Genomic DNA, 24,234 nt, shown 5'->3' with positions numbered 1-24,234 from the left:
GATTTGCTTCAAAGTGACCGGCAAATCACCCAGCAATGCATCGCTATTCAGTTAGCATATCTAATGAACAAGTAGGCCATATTATCGAGCAATTGGGTTAGCAAAAAATCTGTGCACAATGGGTACCGCGCAAACTCTGATGGCTCTCCACATGATGAAGTTTGAGCAAAAAAACATTCCGCATATTCCGCATCTGCTACACTCATCAGATTTGGCTCCATGCAACTTATATTTCTTCCCTCATCTCAAAAGGGATCTCAAAGGTAATCATTACACCACCAACTATGAGATGAAGGAAGCTGTGGCCACTTGGATCTGGGAAAGACCGCCAGAATTTTTCAGTGACAAAATGCAAAAAAATTTTCACATATTGGGAAAGTGTAAAAGGGGATTATATTGAAAAATAAATACTGCATTTTGTAGCTAAAGTATTGTACTTTTATTCATTTTTTATTTCATTCCAATGTCTCTTTTCATTCCCATGCTACGCATATATGTGCAAAATTTATCAGCCAAGCCTCGTATATTCTATTTATATTTGTAGGGAAAAAACAAAACGTAATGTTTGTACTGTATTTACATATTTAATTTGTGTTTTATGTATTTCAAGGTCACGGCAGGGATTACCCTTACAAAATGATCAAGCTAAATTTACAGATGGGCTTTCATTCCCACCAAGTCTACCAACTCGACCAAGATCCAGGCTAAGAATGAAGCCAGGAGTGCCTTTAGAAAATACCCAGTAAGTTTTCATATCTGTAAATTCATTTAATTCAGTGGTTTGGTCCTAAGTAACAATAAGGAAAGTTTAGTTTTTGTTTACTGAATATGGTGCTCAAATTAAAAACAATGAGTCAATGATCTCATTATATTGGGGTAATCAAAAGACAAGAATGGATTGCATTATTTGACCGATTGGGAAAAATTGGGATTTTTCAATTTAGTGACTTCATTTGAAATGCATACACAAATCATTTAAGATTATAGTAGGAATGGACTGCTTTAAAATATGTATGATTGATTAACATTATCTAAATATATATTTAAAGTGTTAATGTCACTTCAGATTTTAGCTTATGTGTGTTTCACTTTTTACTATATGTATTATAAGTTTTTCTTTCTACCAAAAATTAAATTAATAGCTGAAGAGAGCCAGGTGTTTCTAACGACCAAAATTTTGTAACTTTAGTTTAGATCTATATAAATGTTTGGCAAGTTTGCACTACGATCAATTTTATAGAAGTATATGTAAGTTCTTACCCAAGATTACTGCTGAAGCTTAGAATTTTGAAAATTAATATTATTTCTTAGCAGGTGCCTTTGACTTAGATGAAAATTTCACATTAGAAATTGATATTTTTATTCTTTCATAGGATTATAGATTTTGGGGAAACTGTGGTAAATGATTAAGAGGAGTTAAGGGTTATTTCATTTATGTACATGGTGTAACCTCCATACAGCATGTGTATTGAAAATTAGAAATATGCTAAATATTATATTGGAAATATGGTTGGAATTGTCATAGTTTAGAGGTAGCCTTAGGAAAGAATATTATTACACTACACCTTTATTATTACATTACATTTCATTATAATTCTAAAAATGACTGAATGTGTTGGGATTAACTAACAGGCAGGACAGTCACTCTATATAAACTTTGCATAATATAAAGTATAGTAGTATACAGCAGAAATATAAACTCGTCACATTAATTATAAATAAATTATATAAACATTTATTTATTTTTCAATTAGTAATTGGTTCCGTTTTTTTAGATAACACAAATTAAAAGCAACAAAATGTAATGTAAATTTCATTTTGATGCTTACATGTTATTAAACTAAATTGGAACACAAAAGTAAATTTAAAAAATTGATACATGAAAAAAAATACTGTTATTTAAATTAACTAATAGAAATTTTTTTGTCAAAGTTATTTTTTTTAGTGGAAAATCCTTCTCCATGTTTTTTGTGGTTCACACTTTCTTTTAGATTTCAACTTCTTTACAACTGTGACATGTTGATCGGTACTATACTTTGCATAATATTTCATAGATCTGAATAACATAAGGTTGTCATCAGAATTTTTCATAATTTTACTTTGAAGCCTTGCTCTTGCATTTTTTTTCTTAATATAACTTTAACTGTCAATTAATATTCTCTTTGATAATGATATTTATGTTGTTTTCACCAGAAATTTTGTCTCTTAAAAAAATCTTGCTTTATAAAAAAAAAATAATTTATTTTATTTTAAAATAGATGGTAAATGCCTTGATTTATATCTTATAAAATTAATGTTAATTTGGGTGCATATTTAGTTAAATAAACAAACAATAACTGTGATAATTATGAATTGTTTAGTAATCATATAGTTTCCCATTTTGTATAGATAAACTGAGAAGCGGAAACAGATCTGAGAAAATCAAATATGATAAAATACATCACTTTAGCCTGTCTCAGAAGAGAGAGATTAATGAAAAACATATTTAATTAGTTTTTTAATTCTGAGGGTAATTGATTAAATAATTACAATCTTAAAGCTTTCTTATAATAACATTACACCTTTGAAGTGCTTTATTCATTTAACATTGTTTTCAAGAAGTTGAGCAAATTTCTAAAATTAAGTTGTCACAAACAAGAACTTACTTACCACAAAACATAGAATAGAAAAAGTACACCTGAAAGTATTATAACAGTTTTCCTCAAAGTTAATGTTTTTTTTATTATTTGTGGAGTAAATGCTTTTAATGATGTAATGAAATTCCAATAATTCAAAAAATCTACAATTATTTATAATAAACACATTTAAATTGGCGTAATATCATGTTTTCATTCACGCATGACATGACACGTGATATGGCAGCACCTGTTTGTCACTCTTTTCTCTTTTTAGACATCTATATTCATCATTAATCATACACTATATTACTGTAGTATTTTTCATCAATTTTTTTTATGTACAGTATGAGTTACTTTCATTTTTACCAGAAAGAAATCTTTCAGTAAGAAATAGTAGAACTGTGGTCACAAAGTGACCTTCTTCGGTTTAAGTGTTGATTTGGTGTCAGCTATTTTGTTTGTGCTAAGCAGATTAGCCATGCTGTATATTATTTTAAAGGAGGCCTATTTGTTTGGAAAAATATTTACTTACCTTTTAAAAATTAAGTAAAAGCATAAATACTTTTTAACTTTGCTATTGGTGGGAAAAATAAAAGAAATTGACTACACTTAAAATATTTTTATAATTTTTCTTCTTATATCATAAGAGTTTGAAAAATTTACCTTAAAATATGAGTGTTTCTGAAATTTTATCTCCTTTTTCATTATCAGTTGATAGGTTAGCTTTCACCTTTTTGTCCATCCATTGAAATTTTTTCTTTTATATGTTTTATTTATTTCTTCTGGAGTTGTATGAAATTACTAGAAAACTTAGCATTATTGTTATATTCTATTCATAACTTTTTGTTGTTGCCCTCTCATTCTAGATTGAAGCGTTTAGATGTTTTCATCTTTTCTCCATAGTCTGTAATTTGTATTCAAGTCACTTAATTATTATTTATGTTGTTTTTCCTCCAGATGTCAATATTAGCATTTGAAAATTTTAACATGATACTATTGTCATATTTAAAAAATAATAATAAAAATTCATACATATTTTGTTGACTTTTTGTGATAAAAATGGTATATATATTTTTTAATTTTCTTATAACAGTTTTTATTTATTGAATTATGACATGAAAGTTCAACTTGGTAGCTATTTAACTTCATTTGTTTAATTTCTTTAATCTTTTAAGTAAGCTTGATAATTAGATTATTTTTTCTGTAATTGTTAATTTGAAACTGAGAAAATCAAAATAATATTTATTAAAACAATGATGATAGTAACGTTACACCATCATAATAAACAAATGAAATCAAAACCTTTGACTTGAGAATTTGAGGAAATCAGACACTACCAGTGACAACAGGCATGATGACTGCACATCAGTAAATTCAGTGAGACTATGTATTTCATAAAAGCCATCCGAGTGAATTGGCCATTTTCTTCTTAATGAAAATTGTTGCTTCTAATTAACATGTTCCTTTTCTTTTTTTTCAGGGAAAGATTAAAATTTTGCCAGAAAATTCAAAGCACTGGAAAATTACAAGTTTCACCTGAGGATGTAAGTAAATATTGAGGTCTTAATCTAAAATATGTTATCAGAAAATGTATCGTACATTAGAGAAAAAGGGGCTGGCTAGTGTACAATGTAATCTGTTTTAAAAGTTTATGTGTTTTGCTTTTTTTTGTACATGGATGTCATTTTTTAGATATATAGTTTTTGGCATTAATTTTTAATTTTGAGAGAATAAATTATTTTTAATTTGATATATTTTTACTGCATAACTGCTATATTGGTTTATATCTTAGCTTAAGTTTATCTCATTCGCATTCCATTTTCAAATTAATGGTTTTAGTGTGCAGTCATGTCATCCTAAAAGCTAGTTTGATGACCTTATTATTAATATTTGGTATACAGAGCTTAGGAATCACTAATGTGGTATATTAGGCTCCACTCTATTTACTACAGTACTTTAACAACTGTTGTACTTAACTCATTACAACTACCAGTAATTGCTGTTTACAACATATAAGTTAATTAATGTACAAGGTTTGGTTGGGAAGTTTTAAAACTGAGCTTGTAATTTCAAAATGGCAGTACTTGCAGACTATTGTGATATATCAGTCGCCTTGAAATAGATAAAAACATTTGATTGGCTCAGGCATTTATTCCCAAAAGCTGTTTTTAAGAGTTCATAAGACTCTGAAGCTGATTTCTCAGTTTTCAAACCAAATTTAACACAAACTCATTCAGTTTTTTATCCATTTGTGAAATCAGTAATCAGCCACTGAGAACTGAAAGCTCATCCTCAATCACCAGGATGACACTCTCTACTGAACAAAGATATGGCGGTGATCTTATCCAGATGTTTCATAGACACTCATGGGTAAATCTATCCCCTTCTATTGTGAAGTGGCGGCATCTATCTAAAAACTTTGCAACCATACCTCCATCAAGTCATGTAGTGCATATTTAAGGAAAAATTTTATGTAATCTTCATATCTCATGTGAGTGTTATTTTTCTTTTTTTTTTGGTAGGTGTATGATTTTACTTCTGACGATTTACAAGACCAGGGTGAAATTGGTAGAGGGGCATTTGGCACTGTTAATAAAATGGTGCATAGACGAAGCAATACTGTTATGGCTGTTAAGGTAACAATGTAGTAAAAATTTGATTTCCTCTGTTTGCATGTATATAAAGAATTTAGAAAATTGCATCATAGCAGAATATTAAAACTAATTTTGCACTAAATTTTTTTTTTAACCACATTTGGTACTTTCACTAGAGTTTCTGCTTCATCAGAGTGTTATTTATAAAATTTAATTAAAAATATAACATGAAATATTAAAAGTATAGACCAATTCAGTATCCAAGTATTTACCAATTCAATCACCATTAGAATTTAAATTTAAATTTTCAATTAATATATATTTAATGAAGAACAGTTTCACAACTATGAACAGATTGCAATAGCATCAGAATAGTTCATTTTCTGAAAATGTGTATTTTTAATTGTAAATATGAATAATTTAAATTAAAGATATTTCTTCCTGAATTCAATGAAATGTTCAAATTTTACTTATTATTTGTATTTATATGGTTGTTTCTATTAAGTATTTTTCTCAAGGTTGAGGAATTTTAATTTGTTACTATTGATTTTTAAATGTTGAAATGTTTTCAGTACCTCCATGTATTCAACGTAGTTATATTTTTGTTTATTGTATTTATAAACTATTAAATGTTCCTGAATGTATTTTTTGTCATTCAAGAAAATTTCTGTTTGCCATTCCTAAACAGAATTTTTTTTACTGATTTGTCTCTACATTTTATTTTTATTAATTTAAAAAAAAAGAATACCAGACACTGCAGTGTCAAAAAAATTAATATGGCAAGTTATTAAAAAACTTGAGGCTCACCAATAAGAATTATAGTGTTATAAGGAGAGAATGTTCCAAATGTTACTAGCATTTTACAAAAAGCAAAGAAATCTTAACATGCAATAAGGAAATGAAAACTAAAAAAGTGTTTAATTTTGAGTAGACTACAGAAAAATTACTAAATGGTAACCATATATTTTCCACAGTAGTTAAATTGATTTGAAATGCTTAACATAATATACATACAGAAATCGAAACAGAGATCATTTAAGTAAACAATATAACTGGATAATCAATAATACAGCTATATACTTACTTTCTAGAATGAATAAATGATTATTAGGATGAATAGATAACATTTAATCGTAATAAAATTAAGTTATACTATCACTGTATTATAGTTTGTAATTTTTTAGTTTTACTTAATTTTACTAATAACTTAAGTAAATGTAATTATTTTTCAACAAGGTTGAATTTATTACATGGTGTTTTAATTAAATACTAAAATGAAGTGTTGTCAGATGTATTCATATTATTTAAACTGTATGCTACATGTATTTATGTAAAAAATAGGCAGTAAAAATGTTTCAATGTTTAATATGAATTCAGATTAGCGATAACTTTTGTAAAATACGATATATTCATCAATTTAAATGAAGATATGCAACCTTCACACAGGTTCATTTATTATTCAGTTCCAACGATAGAATGGTTTTACAAACTGTGACAGCTCATAAATAGTTAAAGATCTCAAATTCAACAAGTGATAAGTTAATGGGCTACCTTGTATAAAAATTGAGCAAATTTGGTACAGTGGTTCTTTAATGGTAAGTAATCAGATTTAAGATATGTGATAAAAAACCAAAAGAATGGTGTATTTCTATTTTCACAGCAAACATACCTTAAAAAATTAGCTAAAAACAAAAATTCAGTGTCACCATACACAAAATAAAATTTTGATATGACCTTTTGATATCGGTGGATAGTTTGTTTTTTTCAGAATAAACTTGGATGCATTTAATTTCTGTGCCGACAATCAGTTAATTGATAAACTTATCTAGACAGTTTATTCTTGAAAAACAAATCTGTAAGTAGTTCCATGTATGTTTATCTTGTAAATAATATTTTTAAATATTTAAAATTAGATTTGATATTTAAGAGATTATTTAGAAAATATTTGACAAAAATGATGTTTGTAAGTACTCTTATTTATTATTATTATTTAATTTTTTTATTTGTAAGAATGAGGGTAAGTCTAAATTTTTTGTTAATGCTTTATAGTATTTTTGCTCTTTGTTTTGATTAGTATTATTAAGGGGATTTAAAATAAAAATTATCAACATTACTAAGTATTATAATAGTTTCATTATGGTATCGCCTGTTGCAGAAATTTGTAAATGATACATTTTTTTTCAGAGGATACGATCGACAGTTGATGAAAGAGAACAGAAACAATTATTAATGGATTTGGAAGTTGTAATGAAATCTAATGAATGCCCTTGCATTGTTCAGTTTTATGGAGCACTTTTCAAAGAGGTAATTATTTTTTTCTTTAATATGGTCATGGTTTTTATAGAATTTTATTTATAGTCTGTTTCCCTGTGAAAAGATCAACTCTCAAAAGATCTAAATCAAGTTTGTGTACCAAATCAATTAGTTTGGTAGTGTAAGCTATTTAACCCTGATTTAAATCTTATTTTTAATGTATTTGAAAAAAATAAATAAAATAAAAATTTACTGTAGGCCTGGATATGCATTTATTATGCTAAGCAAATAACTAAGTCGGTACCATCAGTCTCATGGTTTTTTAATTTATTTTGAGTCTGCAATGCTACCAATGTAAAAGATTGTTACACATCATTTATTTGAGAAAATATGAACTTACTGGTATACAAGTCAAGATTACTTACAATTTTTTAATGTATTAAAAATGGAGTGTTGGGTGTTAAGTATGTGAAAACTATTTTAAATGTATGAGATTTATGCTGCTATATATAAATCACGTGCATCTATATATAAATCAGAATTTCAGTAATTTATATTAATATTCATAAAACACAAGAACTACTAGGTTAATCTTTTACCACATATTTATTGGATTTTTTAAAAAAACATTGACACAAAGAGTTGTTCAGATAACTCCATTATTGAGTAGGCATTAAAGCCTAGACTAAAAGCATGTTGTATTTTACAGCATAGTTTTTCTTGTGTAGTATTTGTAGTAACATTTTGAGTTGCTGATTTTTTAGATGGCTGCTTTTTTTAGCAGACACTTTATAAATATTACTTAGACTTTAACTTTGCGGTGTTAAATTTTCTTACCATGCCATGTGTATGAGATTGATTAGGAATGAATAACAAAACTTACAGAATATTTAAATTGGACAGAAATTTACACGACTGAAATCTTATTTATGTATGCTCTATATCATTACTTGAAATATTTACTAGAGGTCACTTTGATAGAAAGTAGACCTTTGGCGTTTACTCATTCAAGATGTACTTAACAAAAAAAAAGATTAAATAAATAATAAAAATATTGAAAGGTATGTCTTGGAATTTTTCTTTTAAATTTTAAACTGGTAATTTTGGTTTTATCTTCCTCTTGAAGGTTCCATTTTAGATGAAAAGACAATGAAAAGCATTTTTATGATTAATAAAATACATTTCTTCATTGGGATTTTCTATTAATAAATAGTGTTAAAAATTGAAGGAAATAAGATTTGAAATAACTTTTGTAGAATTTTGTTTCCTTCACCGATAGTAGGTAAGAAATAGACGCAGAGGAACACTGGTAATTTAACACATGTATATACAAGTGCATACTGATTTTAATATTTACTGATTTTATTTGTAAATATTGTTTATGTGGATTTTGTTCTTTTGCATTTCAGGGTGATTGTTGGATTTGTATGGAACTGATGGACACATCATTAGATAAATTTTATAAATATATTTATGAGAAACTGCAGCAAAGGATACCAGAGAGTATATTAGGAAAAATAACTGTTGCTGTAAGTACTGTTACTTTGACCCAGTGGCTTACTTTGATACTAAGTAACACAGAGTTACTTGATCTTTATACTCATTTGTTTTTTTTTCTGTACTTTTTATACAGTATAATTGTTGTACAGTAAAACCTGAGTTAACAGAACCTGGATTTAACGGACTCTTGTCTACAATGGAAAATCTCCCTGGTCCCGTGAATTTTACCAAAGATATGATGTCAATTTTCCCTAAAATAACAGAAACCTGGCTGATGCTGAAAAAGAAAAATCTCTTGTGTTAACGGAAACCTTTTATGAGAATCATATAGAGCATTGTAATTTAATTTATGCAAAAAATATGCATCCCTTTTAATGCTTATCAAGTGAGTATATTTGCTTATCAAGTAGAATGATGGTTACATATCACAGTACAATACTAAATTTTCCCTCAATAAAAATAGAATATGTATACTATACAGTACTATACATACATACATACTGTATATATGTATATATATAATACTGTAATATACTATGTAGAAACCTCAAGGTTAGGAAACAAGAAAAAGTCACTTTGGGCCAGATCTGGTGAATATGGAGAGCGGTCAACCAATTCAAAGTGCAGTTCGTGAATTTTACCCATGACGACTGTGTGAGGAGGCGCATTGCCCTGATCGAAAATCACTTTCTTCTTCAAATGTGGTCATTTTTTTTTGCAATTTCTGCCTTCAACTTGTAAAGTAATGATGTATAATACTGTCCCATTATTGTTTTACCTTTTGAAGATAATCAATCAATAAACAAAATTCCTTTACTATCCCAAAAACAGTCACCATCACCTTCCTGGCTGATTGAACTGTCTTCAACTTTTTCGGAGCAGGTTCACCCTTTGCAGTCCACTGTTTTGACTGTTATTTCATCTCAGAAGTGGTGGATTCATGTTTCATTTACAGTTATGAATCGATGTAAAAAATGACTCGTTGTGCTTAAATTGCTCCAGTAGGGTCTTGGAAATGTTCATTCTAATTTGTTTTTGACTCAAATCTATGAAATTTAAAAAAATAAAAATGAGTTAAAAACTGAATGGTTCAAATAAAAGGGATATGTGAAAAACTGGCAACGAAGAAATAACAAAATTGTTTGGCATTGGTTTGTGAGTGCGAAGGCAAGAAAGTTACCAATTTCAGGAGTAATTGTGCAGCACCAAGGAAAGGAAGTTGCAGAGAAATTAGGTAGTACTAACTTCAATTTCAGCACTTCATTGGTCGGCTGGAAAGTTTTAAAAAGCGGCATAAAATTGTATTTAAAGAAGTTTGTGGCGAGGCTGGAGATGTGTGTAACTTGCTACTTTGACTGAAAATTACGAACCTAGAAATATTGTAAACGAAGATGAAACCAGACTTTTTTTTTATCATGCAGTACAGAGTAAAACTCATTGCTTGAAAGGAGAATGTTGTGCAGGAGGGAAGCATTCCAAGGAAAGGTTGACAGTTTTTGTTTGTGGTTTTATGACAGGAGAACTGAAAAATCCACTTGTTATTGGAAAGGCTGATAATGATAAGCCAAGGTGTTTTGAAAACAATAAAGACAATCTTCCTGTAGTATGGAGATAGAATAAAAAATCATGGATGACATTGCATATTATGGAGGAATGGTTGCAAGGATTTACAAGAATGAAGCAGCAAAATATACATGTTCTTCTTGTTTTATATAACGCCATATGACATCCGGATGTTGCATTAAGCCATGTTAGATTAGCTTGGTTACCCAGTCTATGGACTAGGGTGTAATTAAATGTCTCAAATTACACTACTGTAGATTTTTAATGAGATCTCTGTTAGCAACCTGAAACAGCACAGTCAACTACTCAACTGGTTAAATATATATCGGTGCTTGACGCTGTAATTTGGTTGTCAGATGCATTTAAATGCATATCAGCAGAGACTGTTCAACACTGCTTCCAAAAAGCAAACTTTCAATTGCACATGGCTACAGAAATGGACCTTCTGACATTTGATGACCTGCAGGAAGAACTGAAGAGCGTTTTATGAAAATATAATTGCTGAAAATTTTGTAAACATGGACAGCATAGTAAAAACTGAGGCTAACAGAGAATATAGATGAATTTATTGAACACCATCAAGAGAAAGCTGGTAATGGCAAAAACAATTCTGATGATGAGGACCGTAACAGTTATGAACAATATAAAAACTAGATCATACAGTGAAGCATCATCCAACCTATTAGACCTTCAGGAATTTTCACATACTGCAAATTATTCAGAGTTGTTTAACATAATTTGTAAAGCCAGATTTTGACAGAAAACAGAGTAACTGAAAGTAAAAAGTAAAAGTAAAAGTTCAGTGCAAAAAAGAATAACCAATTTTTTTTCTTATAATAAAGACTGAAATTACATAATGAACAGTAATACACTTAAATAAGTAAACATAATTTAAATTAACGTATTAGTTTAAGGTACTGAAATCACTTATTCTTCAAAATTACCTCAGTTCTTAAATTTAATATTTTTTTAAAATTAAAGTACGAAAATTGTTCTACAATCCAGTATACTGTACTGTAAGTGCTAACATAAGACAGAAGAAATTTTATGCTTACGAATTCACTAACAAACTACTGTACAATCCACTGCTGAAAATGAAATGAGGTTGTGATTAATACACTACCATATTTTTTCATTTTAATTGTGTAGTCCACTAGTTTATCCCTGCATTCTGGAATCCTATTCACAACGAAAAATATTTTCGGTCCTGTGAAATTCTGTTAACTCAAGCTTTACTGAACTACAGTAGTAGCTAAAAAGTCCCAGATCCCAAAAGATCACAGCAAAAAAGTAAGAAGTTTTGCTACAACCTGAAAAATAAAAAAATTATAAACTAAAAATTCTGATGAATTCCATCTTTCTGAAATATTTCCAAACAAATTTTGTATTATTTATTTTTTTAATTAGAATTTTTTTTTGTCTTGTAAGCTTATATTTCCTCTTATTTTACTGTAAATCATGCTCAGTTTTTATATTTAGTTTTTTTAGATTCTTTCTCATAGTTATTGTGTACTTAACGTAATGAATAAGATTATGATTTTATTAGTAGTAGTATAATTTACAAACGTTGAAAAAAAAATTATTTTCTGAACAAGCAAGCATACAGTTTATATTATAAAATGTATATAGTTTTTCTTTATTAAAAAGTTATTTGTTTTTTTAGAAATGCTGACAAATTTGTTAAAATATTTTTTTTTTAATTCTTTGTTCAATAATTTACAAAAAAAAATTGGTAACCATATTTTTAACTAAAATGGTTAATTTATTTGTTCAATTTCATTATTGAATCTGCTTTTAGCAGCAAGTAAAAGGATACATACATTTTGGTTAAATTGCACCCATTGAATAGCTTTTTTATTGCATTTTTTGTTTTGGTATTTTTAATTTAATTTTGGTATTCATTTTTTTTTTTTTTACTGATTAATGTTTGATAGTTAGCCTTATTCAGTCTCAGGTAAGTTAGCATCATTGATTGAAACCCAACAACCAAAATGTACCATTAACATAGACATTTAGATAAGTAGACATGACTGATAAATGTAGGGAACTGTCTAACCTAATATTTTCAGAATTGCAAGCCTCTCTTCCTTCTTCCATTTTTCTAACATTTATATAGCTTAAAATTAAAATAGCCCAAATTATAACTAAACCTTCACTGAATCTTGCCCAACACTTGTAAATTCACTTGCCAGTGATGATTTTTATGTTACTTTAAAGTAATAGCAGTTTTTTTTTAACCTTATGTAACAGTTTTATCAACTGTCTAATAATATCATCAGTAAATGATATAAATGGTAGTTGGTTTATGTAGAAATTTGTCATACAGCAGCTAGCCATGTCAATGAATTCCTCCTCATACGCAACCAAGACCAAGACTTTTTCTTTCTATTAGGAGATTGAATATCATTTTAACAATTTTTTCCTTGTTCATAGAACTTCTAAATATTTAATTTGAGCTCCTACCAAACCACTGATTTACTTCCTAAAAATGTTATGTCTAGGAACATTCTGGTCATCCAGCACTATTAGCCCCCATATCTTTTCTTATAAATATTTTCAGCAAATACCTTCCCATAGCCACCTTCTTCATTACTAAATAGCTGACTACAAGTGTAGTCTAGCTTATAACTTTCACTGTGAAACAGTTTATTACCACTTAAAAGCTGACTTGGCCTTTTTTCAGCCAGTTGGTTAATTATATATATATATATATATACTGCTGGTATGATTATAATTTATTTTAAATTAATTCTGAAATTTAAACTAAAAATAAAAATCATGCTTAATGATATTTAAATATATCTTGTGTTTATTTTTTTATGTTTCTTTTAGACTGTTAGAGCATTAAATTATTTGAAAGAAGAGCTCAAAATAATACACCGTGATGTAAAACCAAGCAATATATTATTAGATAAAAGAGGTAATATAAAATTATGTGATTTTGGTATATCTGGACAATTGGTTGATTCAATAGCACGCACAAGAGATGCAGGTTGCAGACCTTATATGGCGGTTTGTAGTTTTTTGTTTTTTTTTTAAATACAGATTAAGCGTAAACATTTGAGGTTAATAAGTGAAATGTATTGAATTGCTAGAACGCTTCTGTAAATATTTTTGTACTATTAATTATAAACAAAGGAGATTTTTATTTAATAGAAATTTAGTTAGCTCTTTTTTTAAAAATGTATCATTCAAGGTGGTCTCTTTTATACTGCACATCAGCATGGTGTAAAGACTCTTCAATCTCTGTATGTTGTACACTGTTAAAGTTAACTCTTCTTTTTAATACAAGTAGATCTTTGTTCTGTTGTATTTTTTAAGTAATTCTGCTGTAAAGTTGTGGAGAAAAGTCATTGAAATTTTTCATATCATGATTTGATTTTTCAAATCACGAAATGCCATTTCCTGCAAACAAGTCACTATATCATTCACGTTTAGATACACTGTGTATGCTGTAGATATGTCTTGCTAATACCATAAGTTCTCTAGTTTAGGTAACAGTAATTTATAACATGAAAAATCTGTTCTCATAGTGATACATGTTTTATAAAGTATTTTTTAATATTCTTAACCATTAGAAATTTTTATTTTAATAAATTTAAATACCAGTTAAATTTAAACTTTTAAACTTGAAAATCATATTTTGTATATTTTACTCTTAAATTCATCTTTAATATTTTATTACAGCAAAGTAGAATTTTGATGTTAATTAAAATCCTTTGTCACTGGCAATAGTTTTATCTTCACTGCCTGTGAATGTTGTTTTGTTTTAATAGACTGACTTCTAAGACTTGGTTGAATAAAATAAAACGCATCTTGTGATTACATTACAGTGATCTATATGTTTAAAATTAAATAATTATTTTACTTTTTTAAATAGCTTTCTTTTTATATTGCTTGAAATCTGTAAATTTATATCTAGATTAAGGGGGTGTGTATTTGAAATTTTTTTTAATGAAGCATATATTGCAATAAAAGTTTACTACTACCCTAATAAATCAATACTGCAGTAAAACATATTATAAAATAATTTTATATAGCTTAAATTTACAGATAAAAATAAGTAATCATAATAAAAATATTATGACTACCATAAAAGTAAAATATTGAATGAGAATAAAAGAGTACCTGCAAAGAATGATGAACTATAAAATGAGCTCTCAGTAATTGCTAAAACAATAAATTATCTATAAATACTTTATACATTTTAACATCACTAAATTGTTCTAAATGAATTTAGATATTGAGCTTTTTTTTGTGTAGGTTGTTAAACATTATTTGACACTCGTTTTACTACTACTAGGTCAGTTTGCTAGTTGGAAGTTATAAATATAATGTGTGTATTAATTAAATTATTTTTTCTAAAGGAAATTCAGAATATTGTAGTTTAGATTTGGTGCCATATTTTACTTTTCAAGTTTATTTTTTATAATGAAATGTATAAAAAATGTTACAACAGGTAGAGTTGCCTATTATTATTAAAAAATAAATTTACACAAACTAGAATACAATCTCTAATAGTTTATACATGATCAAATTGCAAAAATAAAAGTATTAGTTATTTATAAATGTATGTCTGTACTTAAAAAATTAGTAATTAAATAAACTAAAATACGTAACATACACATATAACAATGTGTGTATTTCGCAGTTGACTTTGCAAATAAATATGATTAAGTATTATTATATAATATTATTTAATAATTATATATATATATATAATATATTAAATAATTTTCAAATGCATTGCAAAACTATTGACTGCACTCCACAACAAACATATGTTAAACAACATTAATTTTTTTTGTAATTAAAAAAAAATTATCGACATTAATATTTCTATCATTCTGTATGAATAAAAACTGTGAGTGAAGTGGGAATTATTAATTTTTTTATTAAACTGACAAATATATTTGGTAAGATATCTTGTGTACTTCAAGTTGGTGAAGGTAAGGATGAGCAGCTATGTTTACAAACTAAATATGCTCTGTAATAAAATACACTCTTCAGATTGATTAGGAATAGACTTGTTTTAGAAATGAGGATAAACCAACAAAAACATATCTTCCAAGTTTGTCAGTAAAGTGGAATTATTCTAAGTAGAATTACTTACCTGCTAAATTATTACAGTTTCAGGGTTTTACTTAATATTTAATGGTTTGGTGGAGCTTTCAATTCTGTTATCTACATCTATTTGTTAGTGGCTGTACTTTAAAATTTTATAATAGAAATTTAATTTATTAACTGTCAGCAACACTTAGGGTTAATGGGTTCAAAGCAGTATCATGCTTCACATTTGGAATTTTTTCAAAACTCAGATATTGTTTTAAAAAAAGAGTTGATATTTGATTTCCTACAGATTTCTTGCTAAGGTGCCTTTACAATTTGTACTTAAAATATGCAGTTTGTTGGTTATGTCATTGCAAATTAAACTCTGAAATTGAACTCTTGTGTGCCACCATGAGGAGTAGATAGTGTTGCCATCAAGAAGAAAAAATATTGAAAATTTTGTAACTATTATTTGGTAAAGTTAAGCTGTTAAAAACATTGGCTCTGTAGAGCTATAAATAATGAATACATCTGAAATGGTTTTATTTATTGAGAAGTTGAATTAAATGCGTATTATTTATCAGTGGCACACACTGAGTGTTTCTTAGCATAATTATATCATGGCTTACAAAATGAAAAGAAGTCTGCATTTAATCATTTCGTGCTTATAAAAAACCACTATGGTTCGCTATGCCTTAATTTCATCATTATGTATATCACCTTCTCAGCCTTTATTATTGAATCATGATGATGCAATATTTTATAAAATTTCTCTTGTTAAAATTTTATATCCTATATTGTATTTTGTTGCAGACAGACCAATGGACATTTTTCACAAACTTTAAATATACTTTATTATATCACATGTATCTGTTCTTATTGTATGCATTTGATACTTTTTTCAAGATCTTTGTTATTAAATATAACAGTCTCTTTCCTGAAAAAAGAGTGGTGTGTGAATTCCAATTTATAAATTGGTGGCTATGGTATTTTATTATCAATTGGGGGGCCACTATCAGTTATTTTAATTGCAAACCAAGTAAAATTTATTAAGTACCAGAATTTAAAAAATTCATATAATGTAACTCTTTTGGACATTTTCAGTGACTGATGCTGCTATTCTTTCACTGGTTTTAGTCGACGATATTCTTGGCATTTTTTTTTAATTAGGTAGACATTAATCAGACATAAAGCATTGTTTGTTTTTGTTAATTTGTGAATTTTATAATGTACCAATTTATTAACTAAGATGTCCTTTTTTTCTATGTATATAGATCATTAAGGTTGTGTAGAGGCCTTTTAAGTATTCATTATTATTAAAGTTATATCACATTTGACTATTCTAAAAAAAAATTTGCAGTCGAAGCAGTTCAGATTTAGAATCCAGAATACTGTGTCTTTCTTGGTATTCAATTGTATTCAGATATTTTCTCTGAATCTTTGTTTAGTTACATTTGTGTGATGTATATTTTTTCTGTTTTTCTTTCCTGTATGATAAAATGATGGTCATCCATATGTGTTTGCTGTTTTATAGTGTTGAATTATTCTATTTGATTTTAGGTGACATGGAAATTGAATAGCCTGTGAATCATTATATTTCTAAAAGTAGACAGTTTATGTGATTATGGTTTAAGGGGAATGATATTTGTTTTTGTGAGGTCCAAAGATTTATTCATTTTTTGAGTTCATACTCAGCTGTAAAATTTTTTTTTTATTGTACTTAATTTTTTGATATAACAAGTTGTTATCAATGTATCTGTCAGTTTACATGGGGTTATTTTATTGGTGGCTATGCATGTTTTCTTCTATGTTCACTGAAAGCTGTCTGTTATGATATTGTAAATTTGGAAGTCCATGGACAAGTTATCAGGTTGTTTATAAGTTATTTTGGAATATAAAATAATTTCATTTAATAAAATAATATGATATTTATTGCATTGTAAAGTTAATTTAATATATTGTTTTTAAATAGTCATATTAAATAAAGTGCACTTAGGTGATGTTCAAGTGAACTTATATACACGATGGCCTAATTTTCACAATTATGTAAATTACTTTTTTTTTTTTATAAAAGCACCAATTTTATTTAGAATATGCATGCATTTTTTATATTTTTTATCTTTTTGATATTTCAGAATGTTTAGTTGTAATAAGTAAATAGGTAGAAAAAAATTAAAATCAGTTTCTTCTAAAACTCTCCCAAAAACAAAATTTCTCTTTAACAGGAAAAATTTGCAATTAAATACTATAAGAAATTTTGTTAGAAACATATCAGGTTAGTAGTTTAGTTTCTCATGCTTGTTTGTTATGTAAAAATGTCTCATTCTGCTTTGTATTGTCATTGTCATTAAGATATATATTCAAACTTTAATGCAAAATTGATATTGTCTTAGGTAGAAATGTGATTTTTTATTATTTTGATTAGCATGACATTTTTTTTATGAGTTTAGTTGTAATTTTTTTTTCTTTTAGGTGGACAAAATATGTATATGCAATCATAAAAACTTAACCTACAAAACAGTAACAGGAAAACATAAAAAAAACTAATACCAATAGTTGACTTTCACGGGATCCTGCATAATCAGTCTATATACAATTCTATAATACATCAGACAAATAAATAAAATACTTAAAAATTTAGTAAACAACACATTATTTACTTAAAGAAATGTGAAATGACACTATACTGCCATTACTGTGCAGTGGAATAGTGTTGTTATTTCAAATTTTTAAGTTATTAATATGTTGTTTTCTAGATTTTTAAGTTTTTTATTATTTGTTTGATGTAATTGCAGAATTGTGTACCGACTGATAATACGGGATCCTGCAAAAGTATACTGTTTGTATTTGTTTTAGATTTTTCTGTTACTGTGTTTTGGTGGTGAAGTTGTTATTATTAAATTTAATTAGCACAGTGGTCAATATGTTCATGAATTATTTGAATTTAAAAAAAAAAATTATATATTTATATATTTTATCCAGATCAAATTACTTCTTTGAAATGATTATTTCTTTTATTGATTTCAAAAAAGTGTACGATTGCATACGTAGGCCTTCGATGTTAAAAATTCTGAGAAATCTCGGATTGGATCCTAATTGGTAAATATGATGGGTTTAACATTGACAAATACAAAATGTAAAGTGAAGTTTCGTGGCGAATTTTCCGAACCTTTTTACACATAAAATCCGGACTGAGACAAGGCCTTTTGCCTTTATTATTTAATTGTGCACTAGAATTTCTGATGCATGAATGGTTTAAAATTAATCCAAAAAATATTCACATAGGATACAAAAGAGATAGCTTTTTTTAATTGCCTAGGATTTGCCGACAACTTAGCTTTATTAGCTAATAGTATCGCAGAAGCCAGAATACAAATAACAAGTATAGAAGAACTTGCGAATAAAATTGGACTTAGGATTTCTTACAAAAAGACTAAAATGATGGCTATAGTTATTAATTCTGTGAATATTAATGGAAACAAAGTAGAACGTGTAGAAACATTTAAATATCTTGGAGAGATCATTACTTGTAATTGTAACGAAAAATAAAATTGGACTGAAAGACTTATTATTTAAAGTAACCAAAAATACTTACAACAAAAAATCGCTCTCGATTAACACTAAAATTAGACATTACAAAACTGTAGTTATACCAGTAATTACTTATGTGAGCAAGACTTTATTTAGATTAAATCAGAAAAATAGGACTGAACCTTTGCTTAAAGTTGAACGCAGTATTCTTAGAACCTGCATAAACAAAAAATATAAACACGAAAATCAGTACAGATTATTGCCTAATAAATTTCTGTACGAAAACTTGGAATCCTTAATTGATACTATGAAAAAGAAGCGAATTTCTTTCTGTGCACACTTGTTAAGATTACCGCAGGATAGGTTTACTAAGAAAATTATCGATCAATTTTGGTCTTTAAAAAATCCGCCATTATGGGTCAAAGAAATTAAAGATGACATGCAATAATTAAATTTGATTTACGAAGATTTACTTAATAAATCCAAAAAATTAAAATTTGTTATTGAAAATCCGAATACCAACTTTAAAGTAAGAACTTTTAATTATACAAAAAGGGTTTATTCAAAAGAGGATTGTAAAGAAAGATCATTAAGAACTAAAAGCTAAGAACTTAAAAGGCCAAAAGATCAGCAAAAAAGACTAATTATTGTGATTAAAGTGGTCCTTTGCGGCCTTAAAATAATATATATATTTGAGTTTTGATATTTTTATTAACTGTATAATTTTTATTCTGATTTAATCTCTGTTAATATCTTATTATTCGTGGGATAATAAAATTTTTTTTTAATATTTTGAATCTGGTTTTTTTTAGCCTGAAAGGATAGATCCTCAGCGAGCACGTGGATATGATGTAAGATCAGATGTTTGGTCACTAGGTATAACATTAAAAGAGGTAGCAACAGGGCGATTTCCTTACCCAAAATGGAATTCTGTATTTGAACAGTTATATCAGGTTGTTCAGGGTGAACCTCCGAGATTATCTGTTAATGAAAACGGGAATCACTTTACAAAGGAATTTGTTGATTTTGTAAATACATGGTAAGTTGATTATTATTAGAGGAATAAATAATCATAATAAATATATTATGTTAAAGTTTGTTCAGATCTTATCTATGTTATAATTTTATTTTTTATAATTCCATATATATATAAAATCCATTTTTAGTATGAAAAAAAAATAGATGGTACTTCTGCCAATATTTTTTCTTTGCCACAAAAGAAAATATCTGTTTATAATGAAAAAATTGTTTTTATATCAAATAAACTCTTCATGTGACATTTATCCATTGGTCAGACTTTTTTTAATTGTTACGGTCATTAGGCTTTAATAAATGCTTAACAGCCTAAAATAAATCATATTCAATATTATTTAGTTTAAGTAGTATAAAAATGTTATACATAGAAAAAATAATACATAGGAAAAATAGAGTTATGGTGTTAAATAATAAATAAATAACAGTATTATTATGTTTACTTAGCCAGATGAAATCATTAATATCTTCATTGGGCAATGATCTAAAAACTAATTTATACATTGACATTTCGTTAATGCCCTTATGCTCTTTGGAGTGAAATTCAACTTAAACGCTGTGTCTTGTGGTATTGTACTTATTGATTGTATTAGGAGGTCTGGTTTTAATATTTCTTCAAATAATTATGTCCCCCCTCACATTTTCCATGCATCTAGAAGGAGTCTAGCTAATACTCACAGGACATCGGGGAGAAGTAATAAGAATAATGGTGAATTGTGAGAAAGGGAAGGATGATCGCTGAGGGTCTGGCAATACCTAAAATACCCATTTTGTGTGGAGTTTCTCATTTCACGATTCCACATCATGGATACCCCTCCCCATAAAACTTTCTTCATAGAAGATAATAATGGGGGTAGTACACACCCACATACTGCTCGATGCAGGGGACTAAATATTATAAGTCTGTCTTTCTATTGTTAAATAACTGTTTTGTTTTACATTTAAATCTATTACTGCATGAGTAAAGACCTATATAATAGAAAGATGCAACATTATATATAAGTAATATATCAGTTGGCATCTAAAAACCTGCTTTCTTGTAGATCATATGAATTGTTAGGAATGTGAAAAGTATCCCAACTGAAACAAAAACTATTTGCCAGATTTCTGGAACACCAATATAGTGATGCTTAACTAAAAAAACTGCTCAGATTTGTAACAATATTTTTTGAAAACAATCCATTTGTAATTGATCAATTTGTATTTGCTTGTGAAAATATAAATATTATTGAAAACAAAGCAATTAAATGCTTTAAAATACAGATTGGGACAGAAAAACCCGATGATTTTTGACTGGTTACTAATGGATGGTGGGGTTAGTAGGTACTGCCTTCAGTAGCTGCCATTTCACTGTGCTTTTTCTATGGAAACTATTTAAAAAAAAAAACACTTATCTTGTGCAAAGAAGATTTATCAACATTTAAATGTTGACCACCATGATTTCAATATGGATGGTGGGGTTAGTAGGTACTGCCTTCAGTAGCTGCCATTTCACTGTGCTTTTTCTATGGAAACTATTTAAAAAAAAAAACACTTATCTTGTGCAAAGAAGATTTATCAACATTTAAATGTTGACCACCATGATTTCAATATTCCTGTGCCTTATCATTATGCAGCCTTGTTATGGATGGAGAGTTTCAGGAATACAGCATGTTCATCAAAAACCATCGGGAATGCTAAGATCCATACAAACACCAAAAAACATTGATATGTAAGGCAGGGGATGGAAGCAAGTCCTCTGTTTTTGGTGGATCAACACATTTCTTCACTCTAAACATTCGATTCCCAGTCATACTGTCAGAAGAATATTTACATTTTGTTTTGAATTTATGCCATACAAACTGATTGTTCAGGAATTATAACTGGTTGGAAATAACACAGAGTTTTCATAGAGACAAAATGGAAATGATGACAGAAAATAGTAATGAAAAAGCCCATTTTCATCTGCGAAGTTGTGTGTTAATTAACAGAACTTCAACACAAATCCAAGACACCATGGTTCATGGGCAACCACTTCATACACAATGGGTCATAGTGTGATTAGGATTGCAAGGTTTGAGGTGATCAGCCTGTATTTGAAGAAGGCAGTCAAGACACGTGACTGCCAGTTGAGGCAATCATACTGCAATTGAGGTAGTTACACTGAATGCAGAACTGTACACTTTCATGCTGTAGAACTACTACACAGAAAGCACCTAAACTGAACCAAACTGTGGTTCCAATAAGATGGGGCACCAACCCACAAGGCTTTTGATGGAAATGTTAGTAGGATGTTTCTGGAATGTTTTTTTCCCTGTGTGGAGACATCACCTGACCATCTTATTCTCCCAATCTTTTGGTATGTGACTTTTTCCTAAGAGTTGTTAAAATTCAAATTGTACACCAAATCACTAAAGCGGTTCAATGTGAGATAGCTGCCATACTGAGATACATGCTGCAAAATATAATGAAACGTTTTGACAACTGACTCCAGTAGCATGTGGATCAGAATGGACAGTACTTGCAAGATGTTACTTTCTACACACACAATATTAGTGTAAATCAAAAAATCTGGTTTCAGCAATAAGGATTAAGTCTAGTAGACGAATAAAAACATTTTTTTAATTACTGTTATATTTTTAAATTGTCATATTTTAAACCACAATTCTAGCACTAATTTCAGTTTTACACTTTGTTTGTCCATCATCCAGAAAAAAATTAGATGTATATTATTTTTCAAACTTATTATTGGCTTCTGTTTGTTTTGTTATAGTTTAATAAAAGATGAAACACAAAGGCCAAAGTACAACAAATTACTAGAACATCCTTTTATTATTAGAAGTGATAATGCACCTATCGATGTTGCTCATTATGTAAGCAATATTTTGGATAGTATGACTGATAATGGAGCTACAATATTTACTACAAACATTCCATGAGTGAGACTGCAATATTTGCGATCTATGTTGACGCATGTTATCACATCGCTCAATGATAAGAAAATGACGAGTAGTAGTTTTTAAAAGTTTTAACTAAAGAAATTTATAAATAATATGTATTTGACATGATTAATTTGTGATATCACCTTTATTTGTAGATAGCCCCTTCCCTTTTGTCATTAAACAGGTTTTTTGTAAAATTATATTGATATTTTTATTGCTATTATTTGTAATAATTCGGGGATAATCAATTCATGTCATTTTTACCTAAATTCTGTTGGGTAATATACTGCAGTGTAAAAAATTTTGTTATTTTTTTGCTACATAAAAACCTGACTTTAGTAGAAAATTTTTATAAGATGCACTTAATAAATCAAATATTTATTACAACTGCACTGGCAGCTGTAATAATTTCTAATAATTGTAATTATATTAATTATAATGAAAGATGTACAATATACATTTATATAAAATAGCTGGATACATTTAAATAAATTAAAGGTATCTGTACTTGAATACAGTTTTATTGGTTAATTAGTGAAAGGTAAAAAAATACAGATTTATTGTATATATAAATATTAATATGTTAATACATTTTAGAATGTTATATTGGTTGTACGCTTATATGATTCTTTCATATTATATTGCCATGTTATTTCCTTTAAAAAATAGAAAAAAATGTTGAATTATTTTTAATCAAGAAATAAAGTTTTAAAAAAGTCTGTTTTTTTTTTTACTCTGAATAAGAAATGCATTATACGGAGTAATATTGATTTTGTATTTTGTTGTTAAGTCGGTTCTTTTAAGAATCATATTTCTCTGTACTAGTATATAAATTTAAAGAACTTGATCAACCTAAGTACAGAACAACAAATTTCTCACATCCTCAGTTGTAAACCATTTTTTTTTAAATATAAAAATCAATAATTTAGAGTTAAAAAATTTTTTAACATTTAAATTTAAATGTTTTTAACTCTAAATTATTGATATTTATAAGGTAAATGTCAATCCTACTTTATTTATTGTCCTGTACTTAGGTTGATCAAGTTCAATGACAAAACACAATTACAGAAAAACCTAAATAAAAACTAATATCAATAGTCGACTTTCATGGGATCTGCATCATCAGTTGGTACACAATTATATAATTACATCAGCAAATACAAAAAAGAAATA

At 27.9% G+C, this 24,234-nt stretch overlaps 1 protein-coding gene across 4 annotated transcripts in view; it reads left to right on the top strand.

The window, feature by feature from the left end:
* LOC142329829 (dual specificity mitogen-activated protein kinase kinase 4-like) overlaps window positions 1-23,780 on the top strand; it is a 43,350-nt gene extending 19,570 nt beyond the window's left edge. For 2 of the 4 annotated variants that reach the window (XM_075374688.1, XM_075374687.1), the window contains exons 3-10: window positions 611-742; window positions 4,099-4,162; window positions 5,141-5,254; window positions 7,397-7,516; window positions 8,875-8,994; window positions 13,361-13,540; window positions 19,921-20,147; window positions 22,893-23,780. In XM_075374688.1, the coding sequence (XP_075230803.1) occupies window positions 611-742; window positions 4,099-4,162; window positions 5,141-5,254; window positions 7,397-7,516; window positions 8,875-8,994; window positions 13,361-13,540; window positions 19,921-20,147; window positions 22,893-23,058 (1,123 nt within the window). In that variant the 3' untranslated portion in view covers window positions 23,059-23,780. The remainder of the gene's footprint in view (window positions 1-610; window positions 743-4,098; window positions 4,163-5,140; window positions 5,255-7,396; window positions 7,517-8,874; window positions 8,995-13,360; window positions 13,541-19,920; window positions 20,148-22,892) is intronic. The other 2 variants (XM_075374690.1, XM_075374689.1) reach the window with 1 other exon arrangement.
* Window positions 23,781-24,234: the final 454 nt, after the last annotated feature.

This window comes from Lycorma delicatula, chromosome 9, assembly GCF_047948215.1.
Source record: "Lycorma delicatula isolate Av1 chromosome 9, ASM4794821v1, whole genome shotgun sequence".
NCBI lineage: Eukaryota > Metazoa > Arthropoda > Insecta > Hemiptera > Fulgoridae > Lycorma > Lycorma delicatula.
Note: the sequence above shows the minus strand (reverse complement) of the source record. Positions and strands in the feature narration are given on the sequence as shown.